We start from the raw sequence: 21,136 nt of genomic DNA, 5'->3' as shown, positions 1-21,136 counted from the left end.
AACATATCGATACCATGTTCGATATATATCGATAAGTAACATATGTAGTTACTCAGTCCAAAGCAAGTACATGACAAAGTACAAACAAACAACAATTTTAGAAATTATTTCGGTGGAACAAGGTTCAAATGTGGTTAATCACACAAAAGAATAAACTCTGGCTGACACGCAACAAGTAGGTTTATCAAATATAACTTTTACTGTTACTCGTAATGATGTGCTGTTCATCGTGTAAACTATAAATTTGTGTTACTATGAAACAATGTCATCGCAACAGCGCAAATTCATAGGGAAACAAAACGTTTCAAACAACACTGCAAGAACCGTAAATACAAACACGCATCTATTTTTGTAATGCCCACAACAGTCGTAACAATTGCATTAAGTGTTGGCTAAAACTACCGTAACATCCAACAGACAACAGACAGGTGGAGGTGGAGATGGCTGCAATAAAGGTGCGTAGCTAATGTGCGTTGTAAATTTAAACGTGTTTTTTTTCATCTATTTGTGCATGTGTGTATGCGCTGCAGAACATCGCGCTGGGCATTTTGTATGGACTATGGGACAGCATACGCGGCATGACCCTGGTGCTTCACATTGACAACGAGGTGGCCAGACAGAATGCAGAATTGGAGACAATGCGCCAGCTGCGCAGAATGGACAGGGAGCAATATAGGCAGGCGCAACGTTCGCCCTCGCCAGTGCCCAGCTCGGCGGCGGCAATGATACGCGAGGAGTATGCCAAGCGTGCGGAGGCCAATACCGATGAGCGTACGCTGGAGAAGATATTCAAAAAGAAGCCCGTGGAGGAGCCACAGCCACAGGCGTAAGTATGCAAATGTTGTTAAAAAAAAAAAAACAAAATTGGGGTACTCTGGCAACTGCTTATGCTGTCATAACAAAGATAAAAAGTTATCGATAACAAATTATCGGACAACAGCTGTTTAGCGCGCCAATTTTGAGCGAATCCTCACTAAAAACAGTTTCTTGAGTACCCCTAATAAGAGCGCATGACTAATTGTATTTATTACGCATTTGCAGCGAGAAGAAAATCGCCAAGAAATTATTTAAATGCTGTCTGCTAAATGGCGGCTTCACCTGGCTCAGCATCGTGCTGTTCGAGAACGTGCTGCTGCCCACACTGAAATTCTGTTTGACCATCTTCTATGGCGCGCAGTCCGATACGTTGCCCTTTGTCTGGAGCTGGCTGCATCCCATTTTGTCGCTGATCTTTGGCATGATGTGGGTGCTGCCCATATTCATGCTCTCCAAGATTGTCAGCTCGCTGTGGTTCGCGGACATCGCGAATGCGGCGTATCGTGTGCGCAAGGGTCGGCCCCAGTTGATACCCGGTATCAGTAAACTGGTTGCCGACTTCCTCTTCAGCATGGTCGTGCAAATACTGTTTCTGGTGCAGAGCATGTTGGTCAATCTGGTGCCAGTCAAATATGTTGGCTCCTCGCTGTGCTTTCTTCATTTGTGCCTGCTCTATTCGCTGTATTCCTTCGAGTACAAATGGTTCAACATGGGCTGGGAGCTGCATCGACGTCTGACCTACATTGAAAAGAATTGGCCATATTTCCTTGGCTTTGGCATACCGCTGACGGTGCTCACGAATATGTCCAGCTCTGTGATTGTCAGCAGCTGCATCTTCTCCATATTCTTTCCGCTCTTCATACTCAGCGGCAACGAGGCGAAGCCCATTGTGGACACCACGTAAGTAGCTACAATCTACAACAAAAAAGATGTTTAAGCATGTCTTTTACTCTTCTGTTATAGTAACTTTTCGCTGCGTCTTTTCTCGCCGGTGGTATTCATATCTAATTTATGCTTTGGCGGCAATCCGTGGAGCAAAACGAATCGCCTTTTGGCCCAGCAGCGCAAGCTGGCCGAGAAACAGCGTCAGCTGCAGCGCGAGGAGCTGCTGCTCAAGCAGAAGAAACAGCAATATATGCTGCAGCAGCAGCGACAGCACGAGGCGATGCGCGAACACTCGCGTTCCCGGACACCGCAGTCGGGTCAGCCGCATCATCGCTACGCCCAGCCGCCGGCGTTTGATGCGACGCGTGTGCGCGACTCCTCGGCCTCGTCCACGCACAGCTCCAATGCGGCAACACCGAGCAGCTTTAGGCCGCCGCCGTTCTTTGGAGGCGGCGCTGGTGGCCTGCACAGCAATGTGCCCCTGGTGCCCACACCTGTGCCTGGTGCGCCGCGCACGCCCGTCGTGGTGCACGAGGAGTCGGGCCCAGATGACTGGAACTTGTGAGATTTTTGTGCACACGCACACACACACATATACTTGACTACTATCATAAGGCATAGGCATTAGTATGTATGTATATATACCTATATATATTCAAGTACTGCGATCGAACTGTGTATGTTAAATTTAAATTTAGGTCTACGCATAATGACAATGCACGCTAGTCGGTAGTCGACAGCGCAGTGCACAACTGGTAGCTAACTTTATCTATTGTTTGTATCTAAGATAAACACACGCCCAATCTGCTGCCCAAGATTTTATTTGGTTACCATATTCTCTCTCTGATTGGGTATTCAAAAGTTTCATAAATATGTAATAAAAATTTTTTGTAATTTCGTCGAGTGCTGCAAGTTTTATATGAAAACAAACTGGCTTTCTTTATTTTTATTAGCTTTTCTTTATGTACGATGAACAAAATGATTAATTGGTTTATTTTTCATTAGCTAAAATAAACATTAAAGAAAATAATTATAACTAGTTATAAAGTAAATGCCTTTATCTGATATTATAGAGTCTCAACTTAAAATATCACAATTTTCTAAAAGTCTGAAACCTTTACAAGGGACAAACAAATTATCGAAGGTTTAAGCAGTTGTTTTCCACATTTTGAGTTGGGACTTGATTTATCTTAAATTTAATAATTTAAGAGCTTTCTTGTTGTCTCTACTTAAAAATAGTTTGCTAACAATTTGATTATAAAGCTGCACAAAGTTCGAAAGTCCTTATTCATATAAGTTATTGAAAGCTAACAAATATTTTAAATTTCCTAATTTCTATCAATAATTATTATGAAGCTTTTGAAGTTCAAAGTTCATTTAAGACAAAACATTGTTAACTTAAATAATATATGACATGTTCGCAAATTCATGATACTAATTTATCACGAAATGAAATAGATCTTATCATGATAAAAGCGAAAGTCACGGACTCATATTTGGCGCTCGGAGGAAGCATTGTGACAATCATCCAAAGCCTGACCCAATTAGCGCCACGAACAATAGATTAGGCGGTCAGGTGAGGGCAGGCAGACAATTGATTATCACCAAGGATACACACATGTCTACACAAAGCAGCACCACGCCGCGGCGAGTGTCAGTTCCCGATGGTGGTTCGTGCGGTGCGGTCAGCTTTGGGTTGCCTGGAATATAATGGAGAAACGTTTTAAGACTTTGAAATATTTATGGTTGTTGTGGACATTGCTGCAAAGTGCACTCCATGTGGAAATTGCAGCGCAGACGAGCCAGAATATCAATGTGTGTAAGTGCCCCAATCGATAGATGGCAACGGAATAGATAGCACTCGGCTCTTGGGTAAACTAATTAAGCTGAATGTAAAAGCTGGGCTGACTCGGGCGGGGTTTGTGCCCTGTGTAAATAGTCGAACTAATGTCGCGTGTGTGTCCTCCTTCGCAGTTTTTATCAACGAGGTGGACAATGAGCCAGCGACCAAGGCCATCGAGGTGGTCCTCACCTATCTGAAGAAGAATCCCAGCTACGGCTTATCGGTGCAAATCGAGTCCATCGAGGCTAACAAAACGGATGCCAAAATATTGCTGGAAGCAAGTAAGTTTTATTAATTGAACATATATAGCTATATAATCCGATCTCTTACTCAGTCTGCAACAAGTATGTGGCCAGCATTGAGAAGAAGCAAATGCCGCATCTTGTGCTGGACACCACCAAGGCGGGCATCGCCTCGGAAACGGTCAAGAGCTTCACTCAGGCTTTGGGATTGCCCACGATCAGCGCCTCCTATGGCCAGGAGGGCGATCTGCGGCAATGGCGCGACTTGGACGAGGCGAAGCAAAAGTATCTGCTGCAAGTAATGCCGCCAGCTGACATTATACCCGAGGCAGTGCGCAGCATTGTCAAGCGGCTGAACATCACCAATGGTAAGTGAGCATGCTCGACTGGCCAATACCCTTTATTCCTTTGACATATATATGTATATGTTTTAAAATTGTGTCAAATTTGCAATTTGTGCGATCCGTATGCTCGCTTAAATTAATTATCGATATTCATATGTCAAAAGTTATCGATAGCTTAGAGTCCTTCTCTCTTGTCGATATACGATATCTGATTTCCCACTATTTTCACCCGCCAGCTGCCATACTTTACGATGACACTTTTGTCATGGACCACAAATACAAATCCTTGCTGCAGAACATTCAGACGCGTCACGTGATCACGGCCATTGCCAAGGATGGTAAACGGGAGCGCGAGGAACAGATCGAGAAGCTGCGCAATCTGGACATCAACAATTTCTTTGTGCTGGGCAATTTACAGTCCATACGCATGGTGCTCGAGTCTGTGAAGCCCGCCTATTTTGAGCGCAATTTCGCCTGGCATGCGATTACGCAGAGCGAGGGCGAGGTCAGCAGCCAAAGGGACAATGCGACCATTATGTTCCTGAAGCCCATGGCGTATACGCAATATCGCGATCGCCTGGGTCTGCTGCGCACCACATTTAATTTGAATGAGGAACCGCAGCTGGCCTCGGCCTTCTACTTTGATCTGGCGCTGCGCAGCTTTCTGGCTATCAAGTAAGTTTTATGGGATAAAATAGTCAGGGGAGGGGTGGGTGGGGGGGGGGGGGGGGGCGGAACTAAATGGAACAAATTGCCTATAACTTGAGCTTGGGGATATTTTATGGGAAGTTCCATACTCCTTTAGGATTGTTGCAGATGATTTCCTCTAGAGTTCAAGATGCAAATATTCCTGACACGCCAACTTTTATAATCTGAGCTTGGGAATATTTTTGGGATATTTTATGGGAAATTCAATTCTCCTATAGGATTGTTGCAGCTGATTTCCTCTAGAGTCCAATCTGCAAATATTCCCGACACGCTCACTTTTATAATTTGGGCTTGGGGATATTTGATGGGATATTTTATTGGAAATTTTATTCTCCTATAGGATTGTTGCAGACAAATATTCTCGTAACGCCCAATTTTAAAATCTGAGCTTGGGGATATTTTAGGGAAATTTGTTAGGAAATTCCATTTATAGGACTTTTGTAGCTGATTTCCTCTAAAGTAAAAGCTCCAAATATTCTCGTCACGCCCACTTTCGCCCCCATCAAATGTCCATAAGCTGTCCTGGATATACAAAAAAACTGAGCCAAAATTAATATATATATATATTTTTTGTAAATTCGACTTCAAGCAAATGTCCCTTATTATAAGTACCTTGTAATTTATTTATCCGTTAGGTAATCCCCATGACAAATTGGTTTTGACAACATGTTAAAGGTATTGTTAGCTCTGGCAGGCAAGTAAACAAAATTGAGCCCACTTGAATGCTATTTTGGTCTTTTCTACTTTTAATTGAGCCTCCATATTATTGGTAGATAATTAAAGCAAAAGTTTTTGTTGTCTATTTTGTGGTCGAAACTAATTTCTTGTTTTTTTCTGGCAGAGAAATGCTGCAATCGGGCGCCTGGCCGAAGGACATGGAGTATCTGCGGTGTGATGACTTTCAGGGCGGCAACACACCTGAACGCAATATTGATCTTAGGCAATATTTTACACAGGTGTGTTTACACTTAAATGAGGGGTAGTTCCCCAATTATCGCTAATTATTGTTTACAACATTTTTGGTGCGTTCAAAGGTTAGCGAACCAACATCCTACGGCACTTTCGAGCTGGTCACGCAACCGCGCAAGCCCTTCAACGGCTTCAGCTATATGAAATTCGAAATGGACATCAATGTGCTCCAGATACGCGGCGGCAGCTCGGTGAACAGCAAATCGATTGGCACCTGGACGGCTGGCCTCGACTCGCCGCTGGTTGTCAAGGATGAGGAGCAAATGAAGAATCTGACCGCAGACACGGTCTATCGCATATACACGGTGGTGGTAAGTAAATCAATGATTGATTGACTGAACGATTGACTGACTGATGGGCCACGCACAGACCAGAGTTGAGATTTATACAACTACAATTGACCTATTGACTGACTGATTGATTGATTGATTAATCGACTAACTGATGGGCCAGACACAGAGTTGAGAAATGAAGTATATAAATACAGTTGACTGATTGGCTGACTGACTGATTGATTGAATGACTGATTGATTAATTGACTGATTGATTGGCTGACTGATTGGATGATTGATTTACTGACTAACTGATGAATTGATTGATTGACTGACTGATGGGCCACACACAGCCCATACCTTCAGAGTTATGAGGTGCACTTTTCAATCAAAGATGGGGTTTAAGAAATATTTTGCCTCATTTGCCAAGATCTATTGTACATTATATCTTAGACGTATTTCGCACTTTTCGGGATATCCATCTCTGTGGGTGAAAATTGGCGATAAAATTTCCCACCCCCATAACTCAGTCAAATCTCATCCGATTTTCATAAGGTTTGGCTTTTTGTTCATGGTTTTGCCTCTTAATCAACTTGGCATCAAAAGCTGACAACATAATTTTTGGTCGAAATTCATGTACAAATGGTACCCCAAAATATCCTATACTTGATCAAATCTCATCCGATTTTCACGAAGTTTGACTCTTTGTTTATTTCTTTTTATACCCTTCCCAGCAAGCGCCCTTTATAATGCGCGACGAGACGGCGCCCAAGGGCTATAAAGGCTATTGCATAGATCTAATCAACGAGATTGCTGCCATTGTGCACTTCGACTATGAGATACAGGAGGTGGAGGATGGCAAGTTCGGCAACATGGATGAGAAGGGCGATTGGAATGGCATTGTGAAGAAATTGATTGACAAACAGGCGGACATTGGGCTGGGCAGCATGTCGGTGATGGCCGAAAGGGAAATTGTGATTGATTTCACGGTGCCCTACTACGATCTGGTGGGCATTACGATTATGATGCAGCGTCCCAGTTCGCCCAGCTCGCTGTTCAAGTTTCTCACCGTGCTGGAGACGAATGTCTGGCTGTGCATATTGGCTGCCTATTTCTTTACCAGCTTTCTGATGTGGGTCTTCGATCGCTGGAGTCCGTACAGCTATCAGAACAATCGCGACAAGTACAAGGACGACGAGGAGAAGCGCGAATTCAACCTGAAGGAATGCCTCTGGTTCTGCATGACATCCCTGACGCCCCAAGGCGGCGGCGAGGCACCCAAAAATCTATCCGGTCGTCTTGTGGCGGCCACGTGGTGGCTTTTCGGGTAGGTGTGATCAGAATTAACACAAATGTGCAGTAAAATTTGCGATATGTATTATTTAATCGAGGTTAGGTTGGGCTAAAACCATCTTAGACTTATAATAATATGAGATGGTGGGTTTGAAAACGTTAACATTCAAATTAAATGTTATTTAACAGAGGCTTTAATACAGAGGCTCATAAGCTGTTAGAATCAAATACAATTGTGTTTATGAGATGAATTTATAAGAACATAGTAGGATAAACGTTAACATTCATATTTTATGTTATTTAACAGATGTTGTATTCAAATGCAATAATTTTTATGAGATGAATTTATAAGAAAATAATGGGATAAAGCTTTAACATTCAAATTTTATGCTATTTAACAGAGGCTCACAAGCTGTTAGATTCAAATTTAAATTGCTTTTATGAGTTTTCAAAAAATGATGCATTTCAATATTATAATTAAATAATAAATTAATGTAAAATTTCTAATGCCTCTCCAGCTTCATCATAATTGCCTCCTACACGGCCAACTTGGCTGCCTTCTTGACTGTGTCGCGTTTGGACACGCCCGTGGAGTCCCTGGACGATCTGGCCAAGCAGTACAAGATTCTTTATGCACCCTTGAATGGCTCCGCGGCGATGACCTATTTCGAGCGCATGGCCAACATCGAGCAAATGTTCTATGAAATCTGGAAGGATTTGTCACTGAACGACTCGCTGACGCCGCTGGAGCGCTCCAAGCTGGCCGTCTGGGACTATCCGGTGAGCGATAAATATACCAAAATGTGGCAGGCCATGCAGGAGGCAGGTCTGCCGGCCACGCTCGACGATGCAGTGACGCGAGTGCGCAACTCCTCGACGGCAACGGGCTTCGCATTTCTGGGCGATGCCACGGACATACGCTACCTGCAGCTGACCAATTGTGATCTGCAGGTGGTCGGGGAGGAGTTCTCCCGCAAACCCTACGCCATTGCCGTGCAGCAGGGCTCACATCTGAAGGATCAATTCAATAATGCGTAAGCTCGGCCGGATTACTAATAAAAAGAAAAATGGAACTTATTTCTCCATTTAACTCACTTGCAGCATTTTAACGCTGCTGAACAAGCGCCAGCTGGAGAAGCTGAAGGAGAAGTGGTGGAAGAACGATGAGGCGCAGGCCAATTGCGAGAAGCCGGAGGATCAATCGGACGGCATATCCATACAGAATATTGGTGGCGTCTTTATTGTCATCTTTGTGGGCATCGGCATGGCCTGCATTACGCTCGTCTTTGAGTACTGGTGGTACAGATATCGCAAGAATCCGCGCATTATCGATGTGGCCGAGGCCAATGCCACCCAACCCAATCCGAAAGATGGCGGCAAGGCCAACGATGGCGTCATCTTGGGTCACTCGGGCGAAAAGTTCGAGAAATCGAATGCCGCTCTGCGGCCACGCTTCAATCAGTTTCCGGCTACGTTCAAGCCGCGTTTTTAGAGGACCCGTAAACAAAACAAAAAACAAAAAAAAAACAAATACCAATTCATTGAGAAATCGTCTACGTCTATAGCTTTAAGTAAAAATGAAATTATTTTTCACATATCTATGCACATGCAATCAATTAGTGTCAATTTTTAATAAATTCATGTGTCGTAAAAGCTATTACATGATATGCCTGGGTACAGTTGTGCCAAAAATCACTCAAATATCTATTTTGAGGTTAGGTAATCTTAACATTTTTAAATTATTCACAATAATGTGCAATCAATGCGAGGCCACATAAATTTACAGAGCAGAATTGTAAACATTTAACAGTTGCTGTTAAGTTTCGTAACAGGTTTTTGCTTAACAGCACACTAGCATACCTCTAACATTCGATGTGCAGCAGCTAATACATTTGCACTGCAGCCCTGGTTCGATACTAAGTAATCGATAAGCTCATTTTCCATACACATCTCTCACACTTAAAAAAGCGGAGAAAAGTGTGAAAATTTGTCAAATTTTTCAATAAACAACATTGAAATTCATAAATAAAGCAAATAAAGAACGTGTTGCCCGCGTGTTAACCATAAACAATTTGCATGCGTCGTTTGAAGAAACTTGCGAAGAGTCACAGCGTGACAGGTACGCAAGAAAACGATGCAGCGGCGACGGCAACAGCAACAACAGCGGCAGCTGCGTCCGATCCGGCGGCCCCGACAGATGCCAACGGCGGGGGCGATACGCTACTTAATGTGGACATCTTTAAACATTTCGACAAATCCGGCCGCAGCGAATTGTAAGCGAACTCTAATGTCTGTGTGCTAATAATTTGTTGATGATAATTTTTCATGCCAGCATTAAATACCTGAAGCAACAGCTGCAGGATAGTCCGGAGAGTCCGGTGTTCGACCAGCATGGCACATTCAAGCACGGCATCTCGAATGCCATTTACGAGCTGCTCTGGCAGGCATTGCGCTACAAGCTCAAGAAGGATGTCGTGCTGCACGTGCTCACAGATGTTGTGGTAAGTTTAACGAGGCGGGCATCAGAATCAACTTTACTCGAATCTGTCACATTTAGGCGCTGCACAAGGAGTTTCCCAGTCTGATACTGGATGTGGTAAACATACTGGACAGCGAAACGTCCTTGATGACCGAAGGTCTGCAGGAGGAGCGCCATGGTTTTGTGCAAATTGTCAAGGATCTGGACAAGGTGCTGCCGGAGAGCTTGCTCAAGGAGCGCCTGGAAATTGATACCTTACAGGAAGTGGGTATTGTTAAGAACAAAAGTTTCTATACGAAGTTCATCAAAGTCAAGACTAAGCTCTAGTAAGTGCGCATCATCAAAGTTCAGATAAAGTAAACCTTTAATTTTCATTTCCTTTTGCAGCTATAAGCAGCGCCGCTTCAACCTGTTTCGCGAGGAGAGCGAGGGTTTTGCCAAGCTCATCACAGAACTGAATCAGGACTTTGAGGAGCACACAACCCCTGATGCCATAATGGACATAATTAAATCCCTGATAGGTGAGTGCCATGAGTTGCAGCCTTCTAAATGATCGTTGACCTTGTCTTGGCCTGCAGGCTGTTTTAATCTGGATCCTAATCGCGTGCTGGATATTATCATTGAATCGTTTGAGACGCGTCCCGATCGCTGGAAGCTTTTTATACCCTTGCTGCGCAGCTATATGCCCACCGGCGCCATCATTTGCGAAGTGCTCGGCTATAAATTCTGCCACTTTAGGGCAACGCGCACACCGCGCTCCCTGTACCATGTGTGCGCCTTGCTGCTGAAGCACGGCGTCATCGAGCTGAATGATGTTTATGTCTGGCTAACGCCGAATGATGGCAGCATACGTGCCAACTGGGAGGAGGAGCTGGCCGAGGCGCGAGAAATGGTGCGTAAGCTCCATGTGATTTCCACCAACAAGAAAGAAGAGGACAAAGAACCACCAGCACCACCATCTACCAAGAAATTCGATGAGGTACGCTTTGAATCAAATCCAAATCTTTCCGTTAACTTATTCTCTTTGCATTCCACAGGAGAAATACAATGCCAATCAAAAGTTTGGTCTGTGCGAGGCTCTGCTCAAGGTTGGCGACTGGGAGAACGCGCTCAAAATTATACAAAAGCTGCCGGATCAGTCGGTTGTCGTGCAGGAGCCCATTGCACGCGGCATTGTGGAGCTGGTGCATCTGTCGGTCGAGCAGATCTACTACAAGAAATGCTTCAAGGCACCCGCTGGCCGCAAGCCCAGCCGCAATCGGCTGTACGAGGATGCCGCGCTGGTTGCCAAGCTGCAGGCGCAGGAGTTTGCCGATTTGCGCAAATACACATGGCCCATGGCCAATGTGCTGGGTCCGGCGATGCACTGCGATACCGTTTTGATGTACAAACTGGTCCGCATTATGGGCAAAATATTACTGGACATGGGCGTGGACAATCTAAACGGACCGCCGCCAAATACGGAGCTGGAACAGCATTATTACGATATCATCAGCTGCCTGGACGCGAGCATATTGCCCTCGCTGCTTTATCTGGACAGCAATTGTTCCATGTCCGAGGAGATCTGGGCTGTGCTCAAATTCTTTCCATATCACTTGCGCTACAGCATGTACGCACGCTGGAAGAACGACAGCTATCAGCTGCATCCGAATCTGATACGACGTTGCGGCCTGGCGCAGCGGGATATCAAGGCGCTGATGAAGCGCGTCAGCAAGGAGAATGTCAAGCCACTGGGGCGTCTGGTTGGCAAATATAGCCACTGTACGCCCGGCCTGCTCTTTGATTATGTAAGCATCTATCTAGCCAGTTTGAATAAAACTCTTACTAAATAATTGCCTTACAGATCCTGGTTCAGATTCAAATTTATGACAACTTAATCGGACCCGTCTGCGACATGCTCAAGTACTTGACTGCCTTGTCCTTTGACTGTCTGGGCTATTGCATCATTGAGTCGCTGACGATGACGGGTCGCGGACGCTTCAAAGATGACGGCACCTCGCTCTCGCTGTGGCTGCAGAGCCTTGCCTCCTTCTGTGGCACCATCTACAAAAAGTACAGCATCGAGATGAGCGGCCTGCTGCAGTATGTGGCCAATCAGCTCAAGTCACAGAAGAGTCTCGATTTGCTGGTGCTGCGCGAGCTCGTCCACAAAATGGCCGGCGTCGAGTCCTGCGAGGAGATGACAAACGATCAGCTACAGGCACTTTGCGGCGGCGAACAGCTGCGCGGCGAGGTGGGCTTTAAATCTATATCTATATAATAATCATAATTGCAGAATACATTCCATTGTATTTTCAGGCTGGCTACTTTAGTCAGGTGCGGAACACTAAGAAGTCATCGAATCGTTTGAAGGAGGCATTGGCCAACAACGATCTCGCCGTCACACTCTGCCTGCTGATGGCCCAGCAGAAGCACTGCGTCATCTTTCGTGAAACGGCTGCGCACAGCCATCTGAAGCTGGTGGGCAGTCTGTACGATCAGTGCCAGGATGCCTTGGTGCAGTTTGGCACATTTCTGGGCTCCACCTATTCGGTGGATGAGTATGTGGAACGCCTGCCATCGATTATCACAATGCTGCGCGAATATCACATTAATACAGATGTCGCCTTCTTTCTGGCACGGCCCATGTTCACGCATCAGATTAACGTAGGTGTCGCTCGCTTGAAATTTAGATTGTAATATGAGTTAATTTGGTTTTAATTTGGCTTGACAGCAAAAATACGATCAACTGCGCAAGGCGGATCCCAATGCCAAGAAGCTGACGACGGCGCAAAAGCTACAAAAATATCTGGAAGCCACGCAGTTGATAATGAATCCAATTGTGGAGTCGGTGCGACCGCTGCACAGCTCCAAGGTGTGGGAGGACATAAGCCCACAGTTTCTGGTCACTTTCTGGAGCCTGAGCATGTACGATCTGCATGTGCCCAACGAGATCTATCAGCGGGAGATTGGCAAGCTAAAGCAACTGGCACAGCAAGCTGCCGAGGGCAAGGATTCCGTAAGATCAGTTGATATGCAACCAAAAGATCCTTTCAAAATGTGTCTTTCCTCTTGCAGAACCAATCCAAAAACAAAAAGGAACAGGAACGTTACATTGCGCTCATGGAGAAGCTAAACGATGAGCGCAAAAAGCAGCACGAGCATGTGGACAAGATACTGCAACGCCTGCAGGAGCAGAAGGATGGCTGGTTCCTGTTGCGCTCGGCCAAGTCGGCGAAAAACGATACCATTACACAGTTCCTGCAATTGTGCCTCTTCCCGCGCTGCACCTTCACGGCGCTCGATGCGCTCTACTGTGCCAAGTTCGTGCAGACCATACACAATCTAAAGACAGCCAATTTCTCCACACTGCTCTGCTACGATCGGGTACGAATCAACTATCTATATATATATATATAAGACTGTTCTGCCTGATTGGTTAATTTATGTCATATAAATGCACGATAAGCCAGTGCAAAAACGGGGTTCACAGATGAAGTTCCAAACTCATCTTCACGGAGTGCTTTAACGCGTATTTCACATATTTGGGAAAGTCCATTCCCCTCATGGTTGGACGTGAAATTATGTTAAGGTAAAGATGTTTCAGCAAATTTGGAAAGTCCAACTGCAGCTGGGGAGAAGGTTTTCCAATCGACTCATTTATAAATATCTGTGTAAATTATATTAAAGTTCTGCCGGGCGGAATAAGTAATATGTTAAATTATAAGCATAAATTTGGCAAAAAGCAGGGCAATATCCCGCTAGTATACATATATATGTATTATCTGTCCTAATAATTCTTTCGTTTCCTCCACCACAGCTGTTCTGCGACATTACGTACTCGGTGACATCGTGCACGGAGGGCGAGGCGACGCGTTATGGTCGCTTTTTGTGTGCCATGCTGGAGACGGTGATGCGTTGGCATGCGGATCAGGCGGTCTTCAACAAGGAATGCGCCAATTATCCCGGCTTTGTGACCAAATTCCGTGTTAGCAATCAGTTCTCGGAGGCAAACGATCACGTGGGCTACGAGAATTACCGACACGTGTGCCACAAATGGCATTATAAGATCACCAAGGCGATTGTGTTCTGTTTGGACTCCAAGGACTTTATGCAGATACGCAATGCGCTTATCATACTGATGCGCATACTGCCCCATTATCCGGTGCTTTCGAAGCTAGCGCAGATCATCGAACGCAAGGTGGACAAGGTGCGCGAGGAGGAGAAAACCAAGCGACCCGATCTGTTTGCCATCGCCTCCAGCTATATTGGCCAGCTGAAGCTGAAGTCGCCGCACATGTTCAAGGAGAGCGACTTCCATCAGGTGGCCGAGCGGCCCGTTAAGGAACCGGTGCCTGCGCCGCCCGGCACCGGCACGGTCAAGCTGCTGACCGGCGACAAGGTGAATGCCACGACTGCCTCAGTGACGTCCACGCCCACAACGAAAGCAGCTCCCGGTGCGCCGTTCTACGAGCAAAAGGCGGGCGTCAAGGAGACAGACGCCAAGGCTGGTAAGTAGCTCTTAACTAAGCATAAATTTTTTGTTTATCTGAATCTCTGCCGTGCAGTTCAACCGATGCGCGGCGAGGCCAAGCTCGTCAAACCGGAGGGCAGCAGCACGGTGTCTGTGGTGTCCATCTCGAAGTCCGTTTCGGCGCCGTCCAACAGTGAACGCGAGAGCAAACGAGATGTGGCAACGGCAGTGTTGCGGGAGCCCCAATCTCATCGCAGCATGGATGCCAGGGAGGAGCTACAGTCCAGTGCCAATAACAACAACAGCAACAACAACCCGAGCAGCAACAACAACAACCCGAGCAGCAATAACAACAACAATCCGAGCAGCAGCAGCAATGGCAACCAAAGCGAACGTCGCAGCCGTGAACGGGATCGGGAGCGCGAGGAACGGCACAGCATGAGCAGCACGCGCAGCTCGCAACGGGACAGCAATCGGAACAGCAACAGCAACAAGGAACGCACCGAGGCCGAGCTGCAGCAGCGCGCACGCGAACGTTCCCAGCGTCTCGAGGAGCTGGAGGCGGCGGCCGCGCTGCGTGCCCAGAAACGTGAGAAGCTATCGCGACGCAGCGACGAGCGCAGCCAGCATCGGCACGATGGCGTCGAGACTGTCGATCTGGTCACCGGCAGCGGCGGCAGCAGCAGCCAGGATCATCGACACTACGATGACTACGAAGGACGCCAGCGAGATCGCGACCTCAGTTCCGTCTCCAACGAGAGCAACGGTTCGCTGCAGCATCGACGCAGTCACGAGACAATTGAATATGATAAAGGTGAGCACAATCTAACTATGTTACAAAAAGGGGATCAGTCTCAGATCAGTATCAACATCCGAGTTATGGCCGTGTCCGTCTGTCTCTCTGCCTTTTGATCTCCTAATATCTTGATTAGACTTCGTTCATATAAAAAAAGTGGCTTTTAATTTTATAGGCTGTCGTCGGGTCTATATATTATATCGCTGTAGGACATTTATTTAGTTCAAATATATATTCGTTTTTCAAGACAGGATTATTCGAATATATTACATATTTTCGAAGCTATAACTTAATTAATTCTATTCCCTTTTCGATTTGCAGATTCTAAACGTCGTAAATTGGAATCGTCGTCGAGCAGTTCAAAGGTTAGTAGCATCTGGTTGCATACATAGTACGCTAAGACAACGACCGACCGAACCGCAACCAACGGAGGGCATAAAAAAAAACCAAAAAAAAACCAAAAAAAAAAAAAAAAAAAAACAAAAAAAAAACAAACAAAACAAAATGAGTGAAAGAGCATGCTAGAGGCGCATGTTCCGGCAGCTGGTGTAGAGGACGAGACGTCAGACCAAGTCGGCGACGCAACCAACCCACCAAAATCAAATTCCACTCTGGACACAATTGGAACTGTCGTCCAAGTTAAACAAGTATACAACAAATGTGTACAAATTGGGGTCTTTTTTTTTGAATAGTATTAAGATCTATATAAAATAGTTATATATAAGCGCACAGTTGAACTGTATAGAGAGAAATTAGTATATATTTTTATAATTATATATTAAGAGCAGATACGATTTTAGTTGAAAAATTGGAATTTTAGGGCAGCTTTGCTAAATCATTTGTAGAGTCCGTTTTAGGCTTTATGTTGCGATGTATATATTTGATGTAGTTTATGTGTAAGATAAGTTAGATTGATAAGACACAAGTGGACCACAAAAACAAGGCGCTAGTCAAGATGCTGAGGTTAAAGACGAGATGCACACGTAAAAGACGAGATGAGGAAGACGAGAAGCAGATGTCAAAGACGATGAAGGGATGCGAATAAAAACCAAGCAATCGCTGCGAACCACTCTACCCGGAAACCAAAAAAGAAAAAACTACGCTGGAGTCAAGCAGAAAAAAAAAACATTTTTTAATCATCATTGGACCAGAAACCAAACGAGCCGAGAAAAAAACCTGGACATGCTCCAAGTGCAGATCCAAATGGACTACATTCCACGTGCTGTGAATTCGCAGTAAAATCAAAGATTAAAAGCTAAGGATCTGTTAGCCCAGCTCATGCAATCAACCGGCGGGCACTTTCAACCCGAAACGCAAAGGACAACACAGCCAAGACGAACCGCAGATATCTTCACGGCCAATTCCAGAGCTGCAGATAATTTAAATCAAGAAGCAACTGGCAGCTAACCAGATAACAACTACTTGAACCGAGCGCCACAAAATGCATGGAAAATTAATCCCCACCGAATTAGAGTCGGACTCTATTTTGCATATCAAACGAAGCTGATCATTACGGAGGAAAACCCTGAAGAACACACATTCCGGAGAGCATTCCTTTCACTACACATTCGACTTGCAACACTACAAATATGGAACTATCGATTGGACATATCGATAACTAATAAACCTTAAATTGGGAATACAAAACATATCGAATGACCCCAAACCTTTGACGCTATCAACATATTAGATGATTGATCTTTACATTATGGATCAGGAATATGTCAAACAACACTTCAAACACAGCGTTATAACTGGAACTAGAACTAGCCCTAATCTACACTACAGAAGCCGCAGATGTGTATCTTAAAATAGTGGATCCAGTTAAAACTTTCATTGAAAGAGAAGAGGAGAGGAGATCAAAATTTAAAATTGGAGCTTGAAACTTCCATCCAATGCGGAGTAACCCCTGACTACAATGAAGAAAAACTTGATCTATTTGAAGACTCGGATCGACCTTGAAGCTGGATCTAATCTACAATAAAAGCGTTCGAAAATATTCGACCTTAGTCAGCAATCGATAAATCGTACATATCAAAAATTTGATCCATTCAATACCTTTCATCAGGAGAGAAGATTCTTTGAAGTAGACGTTAATCCACAATCAGAAAAGAAATCTACAAACGATAAATCACACATATCTGGATCCATTCGATAACTTTCTTTGGAAGAGAAAAAGATTTAAAGGAAACCTTAATCCACAATCAGGAACGAAATCTACAATCGATCCATTCGATAACTTTCGTCAGCAGAGAAGAAACTGTAATATAAACCTCAATCGCATGTATTACTCTAAAATTGGACCTATACGTAAACCTTCGTCAGAAGAAAGAATCGTCAGTCTCTTGTAATCGACTCTGGAGCCGTTCAAAACTCATATTAAACCAATAAGTTCTACGTCAAAGACAAACCACGAAAAATTATGGAACACTATTCACACTGGACGTGCTGCGCCCAGCGTTGCCCAACACTGTTCCGACTCTACACAACATCTCAGCCTAGTGCAGACTGCAGTTTAGTTGTACTTTTAATCGTTGATCTTGATTGTGTGCAGACGGGTAAGTGATCAGCGTATTGCGGGTGGGCGGACACTCAACTTGGGGGCGTGCCAGGATTAGCGTAGCAACTGGGCGAATGTCCCATTGGGCTGGGTCTTAATACTTTTTAATTTTTCGTTTTGAGTTTTGTATTAAAAACACATCCATCGCACATCCATCATGTGATCAGATTTTTCAATACATATTAATATGCTGTCATTACAGAAGGTGGAGGAGCTCGTCGACAGCGTAAAGAAGGCGCGCGGCCTCAAAACCAAAGAGCGCAACAAAGACAAGATGTCCGATGAGGAGCGTGACGCGCGCAAGGATCGCAAGCTGGGTCGAAAACGGGATCGCAACGAGGAGTCCGGCACCAGTGATCACAAGCGGCGGCGTGAAGGTGAGGCAAGAACTGTGAAAATTATATTCAAGACATTCAAGAATGTACGATTTTTAGCACAAAACGGCGATGATGACATGCGCGAACGGGATCGCCATAGAGTAAGTGCTGAATACTAACCTAAGTGTGTGATGGCCAGCGATAACATTTCTCTTGTTATCTGCAGGACAAATCATCCCGAGAACGTTCGCACGACAAGTTTGATAGGGAACGCGGCGGCGGTGGAGGTGGAGGCAGTTCGCGTGGTGATGATCGACAATACAGCATCTCGAAGTCGACACGCTCATCGAGAATGAACTACTGAACGCATGCGGGAAAGCATCTCTTCCCGTATTGTGAAGCGCATTTGATTTAAGAATAAAAAATAGAAAAACAAAAAACGAATACAATTTTATTTACTATTTTAACGTAAACTGAAAACTAATTTGTGAAAATTTTACAATTTTCTAATATCTAGCGTAAAAAGTAAATAACAAAATAAACACAATGTAAAGTTAACAAATAACTATTTCAACTATTTAAAAAAAAAAAAAAGAATGAAAGCTCAATTTATTGTTACTAAATTGCTAAAATGCTATTAATTGAAATTTGGCGCCTTTGACCGATCATTTTCACGTCCGATAAATTTTTGTGCCATTCACAGCCACCACTAAACACAGGCATCGATAAATATTTTTGAGTCTTGCTATATATCGAAATTAAATATCGATGAGCAGCTTTTAATAATATGTATATTTTGATTTGGACACTACTTGTCTCGTTTTTGGAACTCAATCGTTCGAGTTGCCAACGAAAATCAATTTAAGCCTGTATTAAATATTATTGTATTCGTTTTAATCCGCATTTGATAGTATTAAAGCATCGATACTTTTTACCGCCGTTTCAAATGAAAGCAACGCTAAATTGCGCCCAGCGCCGTTATGACAATTTTTAGTACATTTTGTTGCAAAGGATATATCGCTAGCAAATGTCCTGTGGCCCACACGTGAAGGTGAAGCTCCGAAAATTTTTAGTCTTCAGTGCGTGTCCCAACAAATTGGCAATGGCAATGGCCCGGCGGCAGTTCTACTTCAGTAAATACACAAATTTTCACAAAAATCACATCAAACTGTTTGCTGTTTATATGAAAACGGCAAATCTAATGCAAAACTTTAACGTGCTCAAGCGTTCGCTATAAGCAGCCGAAGGTGGTGGAGGAGGAGGACGGGCGCTGCCGCTGTCGACGCTTACGCTCTGACGCTGACGCTGACGCCGCCGCCGCCGCCTGGACCACCCACCAATACATTTACAGCACTTTTTACGGGCTAAGTGTGTGCGTGTGCGTGTGCTAAAAAGTTGTTAGTGTTATTTCAATTACATCAATTATTATGCGACTTGCGGCGTAAGCAACAAGCCAAACAAGTGTTTGAAAGCAGACGAACCTTAAAAATTGCCTACAATAATTTATGAAAAATTTCAAAACAAACTAACTAACATGGCTTAACGTAGGCGTGTCTGCTTATTGGTCGCTGTTGCTGCACAATTAAACCAGCTAGTTACGGTAAGTGCGGCTTTCTTTAACTGTTCATTCATTTATTCACACATACATTTGCATATATAAGGCTTACATAATAAAAGATATGTGCGCCAGGCGCGCGATGCGCAAACGATTTTAAGCATGAAAATAATTGCATAATAAACAGCCGACTTTTACATGCCATATCTTTGCGCTATAGAACCTGATTTGCAGAGCTAATGAGCCAATTTGGAGTCCACTGAAAAACATGCTACCCAATGCTGTACAAAGGAAGCTACTGCCTAGCTGGTGTTCTTTTGTGCTTGCTCTCCCAGCTGCCACATTCCGTGCTGGCAATTTAGCTATTTTAAATTTGGCGATTTTCTGATATATGAACTTTTAAACTGATTTTGCTTTTTATTTCCATTTCTAAGAATCCGTTTTATTGTCACAATTAAGCTATTTTTGGCCATTTTTTAAATCGAATTAGAGCTTCAGTCAACCAAGTGTACCAAAATGTACCAAATGTACCCACTCTTTCGAATTGGTACCAAATGGAACGGTATTAAGGGACCTATATTTAAATATATATAGCTTTTAAAGTCAACCAGAAAAGGCTCAAAATCGAGTAATTAAATATTTATGTTTTCAATTTTAATACTGTTTGCTTGAAAATTGTACCTATTTTCGTAATTTTTGGTACCAATTACTGTTTTTCAGTTGGCAACCGTGCTTGCTGTGCGCTCTCTTACAATTTCGCTCGCTCTCTCTCTCTCGTTCAAACGGTTCGTGCTCTTCCACGCCACAGATTGCAAACATCTGTTTTTGCAGGCGGCGGCAGCCATTGCGCATGTCAGCCGCACGTGTCAGTCGCGCGCCCACGCTAACGGTACCTACGCTAAACAAAAACAAGTTGTCACAACGACAACGCCGACGTTTTCTTTTATTTTTACGTCACATTCGTTGCCGCTGCTGCCAGGCGAACTGCCCGGCCATAGCCATAATAACAACAATGGCGACACACAGACGCAGCTGCAGGCAGCGCACGAAAGCATGCTAGCATTTGCGTCTGCTATGTGTGTGTGCGTTGACAGCATTGCAGGCGCCATGTTTGTTGTTGCTGCTGCAGCTACTGCTGCTGGGTAAATGATTTTGTTTTGTCATGTGAACAATGCCACAAGGCATACACACACACACACATACACATGTACACACGTTAGTGATGCGAATTTTGTGTTTCATTTGTTTGCTTTGTTGCCTTTGATCAGTCAGGCTTAGCCTTCGCCTATCGATATCGCTTTTAATTATCGAATTGCCTTTGTGATTATGCAGGCTCTGGCCACACACATTGTGCTTAGTCTTTACTCAACACTAACACATCGAAAGTACATGTGTATATGTAAAGCCCTATGTAAACATGTGTGTGTTTACTTTGTTGTTCTTGTACCCTGTAATGTTAAATAACAGCTAAAAAGGTTCTGATATGTTTGATCAAACGTGTGTTGCAGTCAGAGATTTCATTGCTGCAGGATATCCTTTAGTTAAGCAATCTATTTTGTTCCCTTTTTGGCATGGCTAAGGCAATAACTATTGTCTATTTGTCA

General features: G+C 44.3%; 4 protein-coding genes and 1 long non-coding RNA gene across 10 annotated transcripts; 4 read left to right on the top strand and 1 right to left on the bottom strand.

Moving 5' to 3' along the window:
• Positions 1–41: 41 nt before the first annotated feature.
• Positions 42–2,604, top strand: tank (EI24 domain-containing protein tank). Of its 6 annotated transcripts, XR_011416780.1 has the most exons (6): positions 43–175; positions 278–455; positions 531–826; positions 1,042–1,716; positions 1,780–2,332; positions 2,400–2,604. XR_011416780.1 is itself a non-coding variant. In XM_070209421.1 (5 exons), the coding sequence occupies exons 3-5, from the start codon at positions 579–581 to the stop codon at positions 2,264–2,266; spliced, it is 1,410 nt and encodes a 469-aa protein (XP_070065522.1). In that variant the 5' UTR covers positions 42–175; positions 278–434; positions 531–578; the 3' UTR covers positions 2,267–2,604. The 6 variants fall into 6 exon arrangements, 5 of the variants coding, with proteins under 5 accessions (XP_070065522.1, XP_015024391.1, XP_032294651.1 ...); XM_070209421.1 differs by having other exon boundaries at positions 42–175; positions 278–434; positions 1,780–2,604; XM_015168905.3 differs by having other exon boundaries at positions 1,780–2,604.
• Positions 2,605–3,260: 656 nt separating this feature from the next.
• LOC26531649 (uncharacterized) lies at positions 3,261–4,015 on the bottom strand. The gene is made up of 3 exons (XR_001449722.3): positions 3,875–4,015; positions 3,734–3,815; positions 3,261–3,401 (listed from the first exon to the last, which is right to left on the bottom strand). It is a non-coding gene; the product is annotated as an uncharacterized lncRNA (long non-coding RNA).
• Positions 3,397–9,035, top strand: Ir25a (ionotropic receptor 25a). The gene is made up of 9 exons (XM_002059212.4): positions 3,397–3,520; positions 3,676–3,825; positions 3,879–4,154; positions 4,367–4,805; positions 5,680–5,794; positions 5,873–6,118; positions 6,814–7,406; positions 7,891–8,406; positions 8,474–9,035. The coding sequence occupies exons 1-9, from the start codon at positions 3,412–3,414 to the stop codon at positions 8,862–8,864; spliced, it is 2,835 nt and encodes a 944-aa protein (XP_002059248.2). The 5' UTR covers positions 3,397–3,411; the 3' UTR covers positions 8,865–9,035.
• A 265-nt stretch (positions 9,036–9,300) lies between these two features.
• Positions 9,301–18,503, top strand: tho2 (THO complex subunit 2-like protein). Its single transcript, XM_002059211.4, has 16 exons — positions 9,301–9,645; positions 9,705–9,873; positions 9,930–10,177; positions 10,239–10,372; positions 10,430–10,830; positions 10,889–11,638; positions 11,695–12,084; positions 12,150–12,497; positions 12,565–12,849; positions 12,909–13,217; positions 13,651–14,341; positions 14,399–15,118; positions 15,422–15,465; positions 17,863–18,037; positions 18,095–18,138; positions 18,204–18,503. Exons 1-16 carry the CDS (start codon positions 9,449–9,451, stop codon positions 18,339–18,341), a joined length of 5,043 nt encoding a protein of 1,680 aa, XP_002059247.1. The 5' UTR covers positions 9,301–9,448; the 3' UTR covers positions 18,342–18,503.
• Positions 18,504–18,645: 142 nt separating this feature from the next.
• LOC116651805 (uncharacterized) lies at positions 18,646–19,214 on the top strand. The gene has a single exon (XM_070209423.1). The coding sequence runs from the start codon at positions 19,005–19,007 to the stop codon at positions 19,212–19,214; it is 210 nt and encodes a 69-aa protein (XP_070065524.1). The 5' UTR covers positions 18,646–19,004.
• Positions 19,215–21,136: the final 1,922 nt, after the last annotated feature.

This window comes from Drosophila virilis, chromosome 4 (genome assembly GCF_030788295.1).
Source record: "Drosophila virilis strain 15010-1051.87 chromosome 4, Dvir_AGI_RSII-ME, whole genome shotgun sequence".
Classification (NCBI taxonomy): domain Eukaryota; kingdom Metazoa; phylum Arthropoda; class Insecta; order Diptera; family Drosophilidae; genus Drosophila; species Drosophila virilis.
Note: the sequence above shows the minus strand (reverse complement) of the source record. Positions and strands in the feature narration are given on the sequence as shown.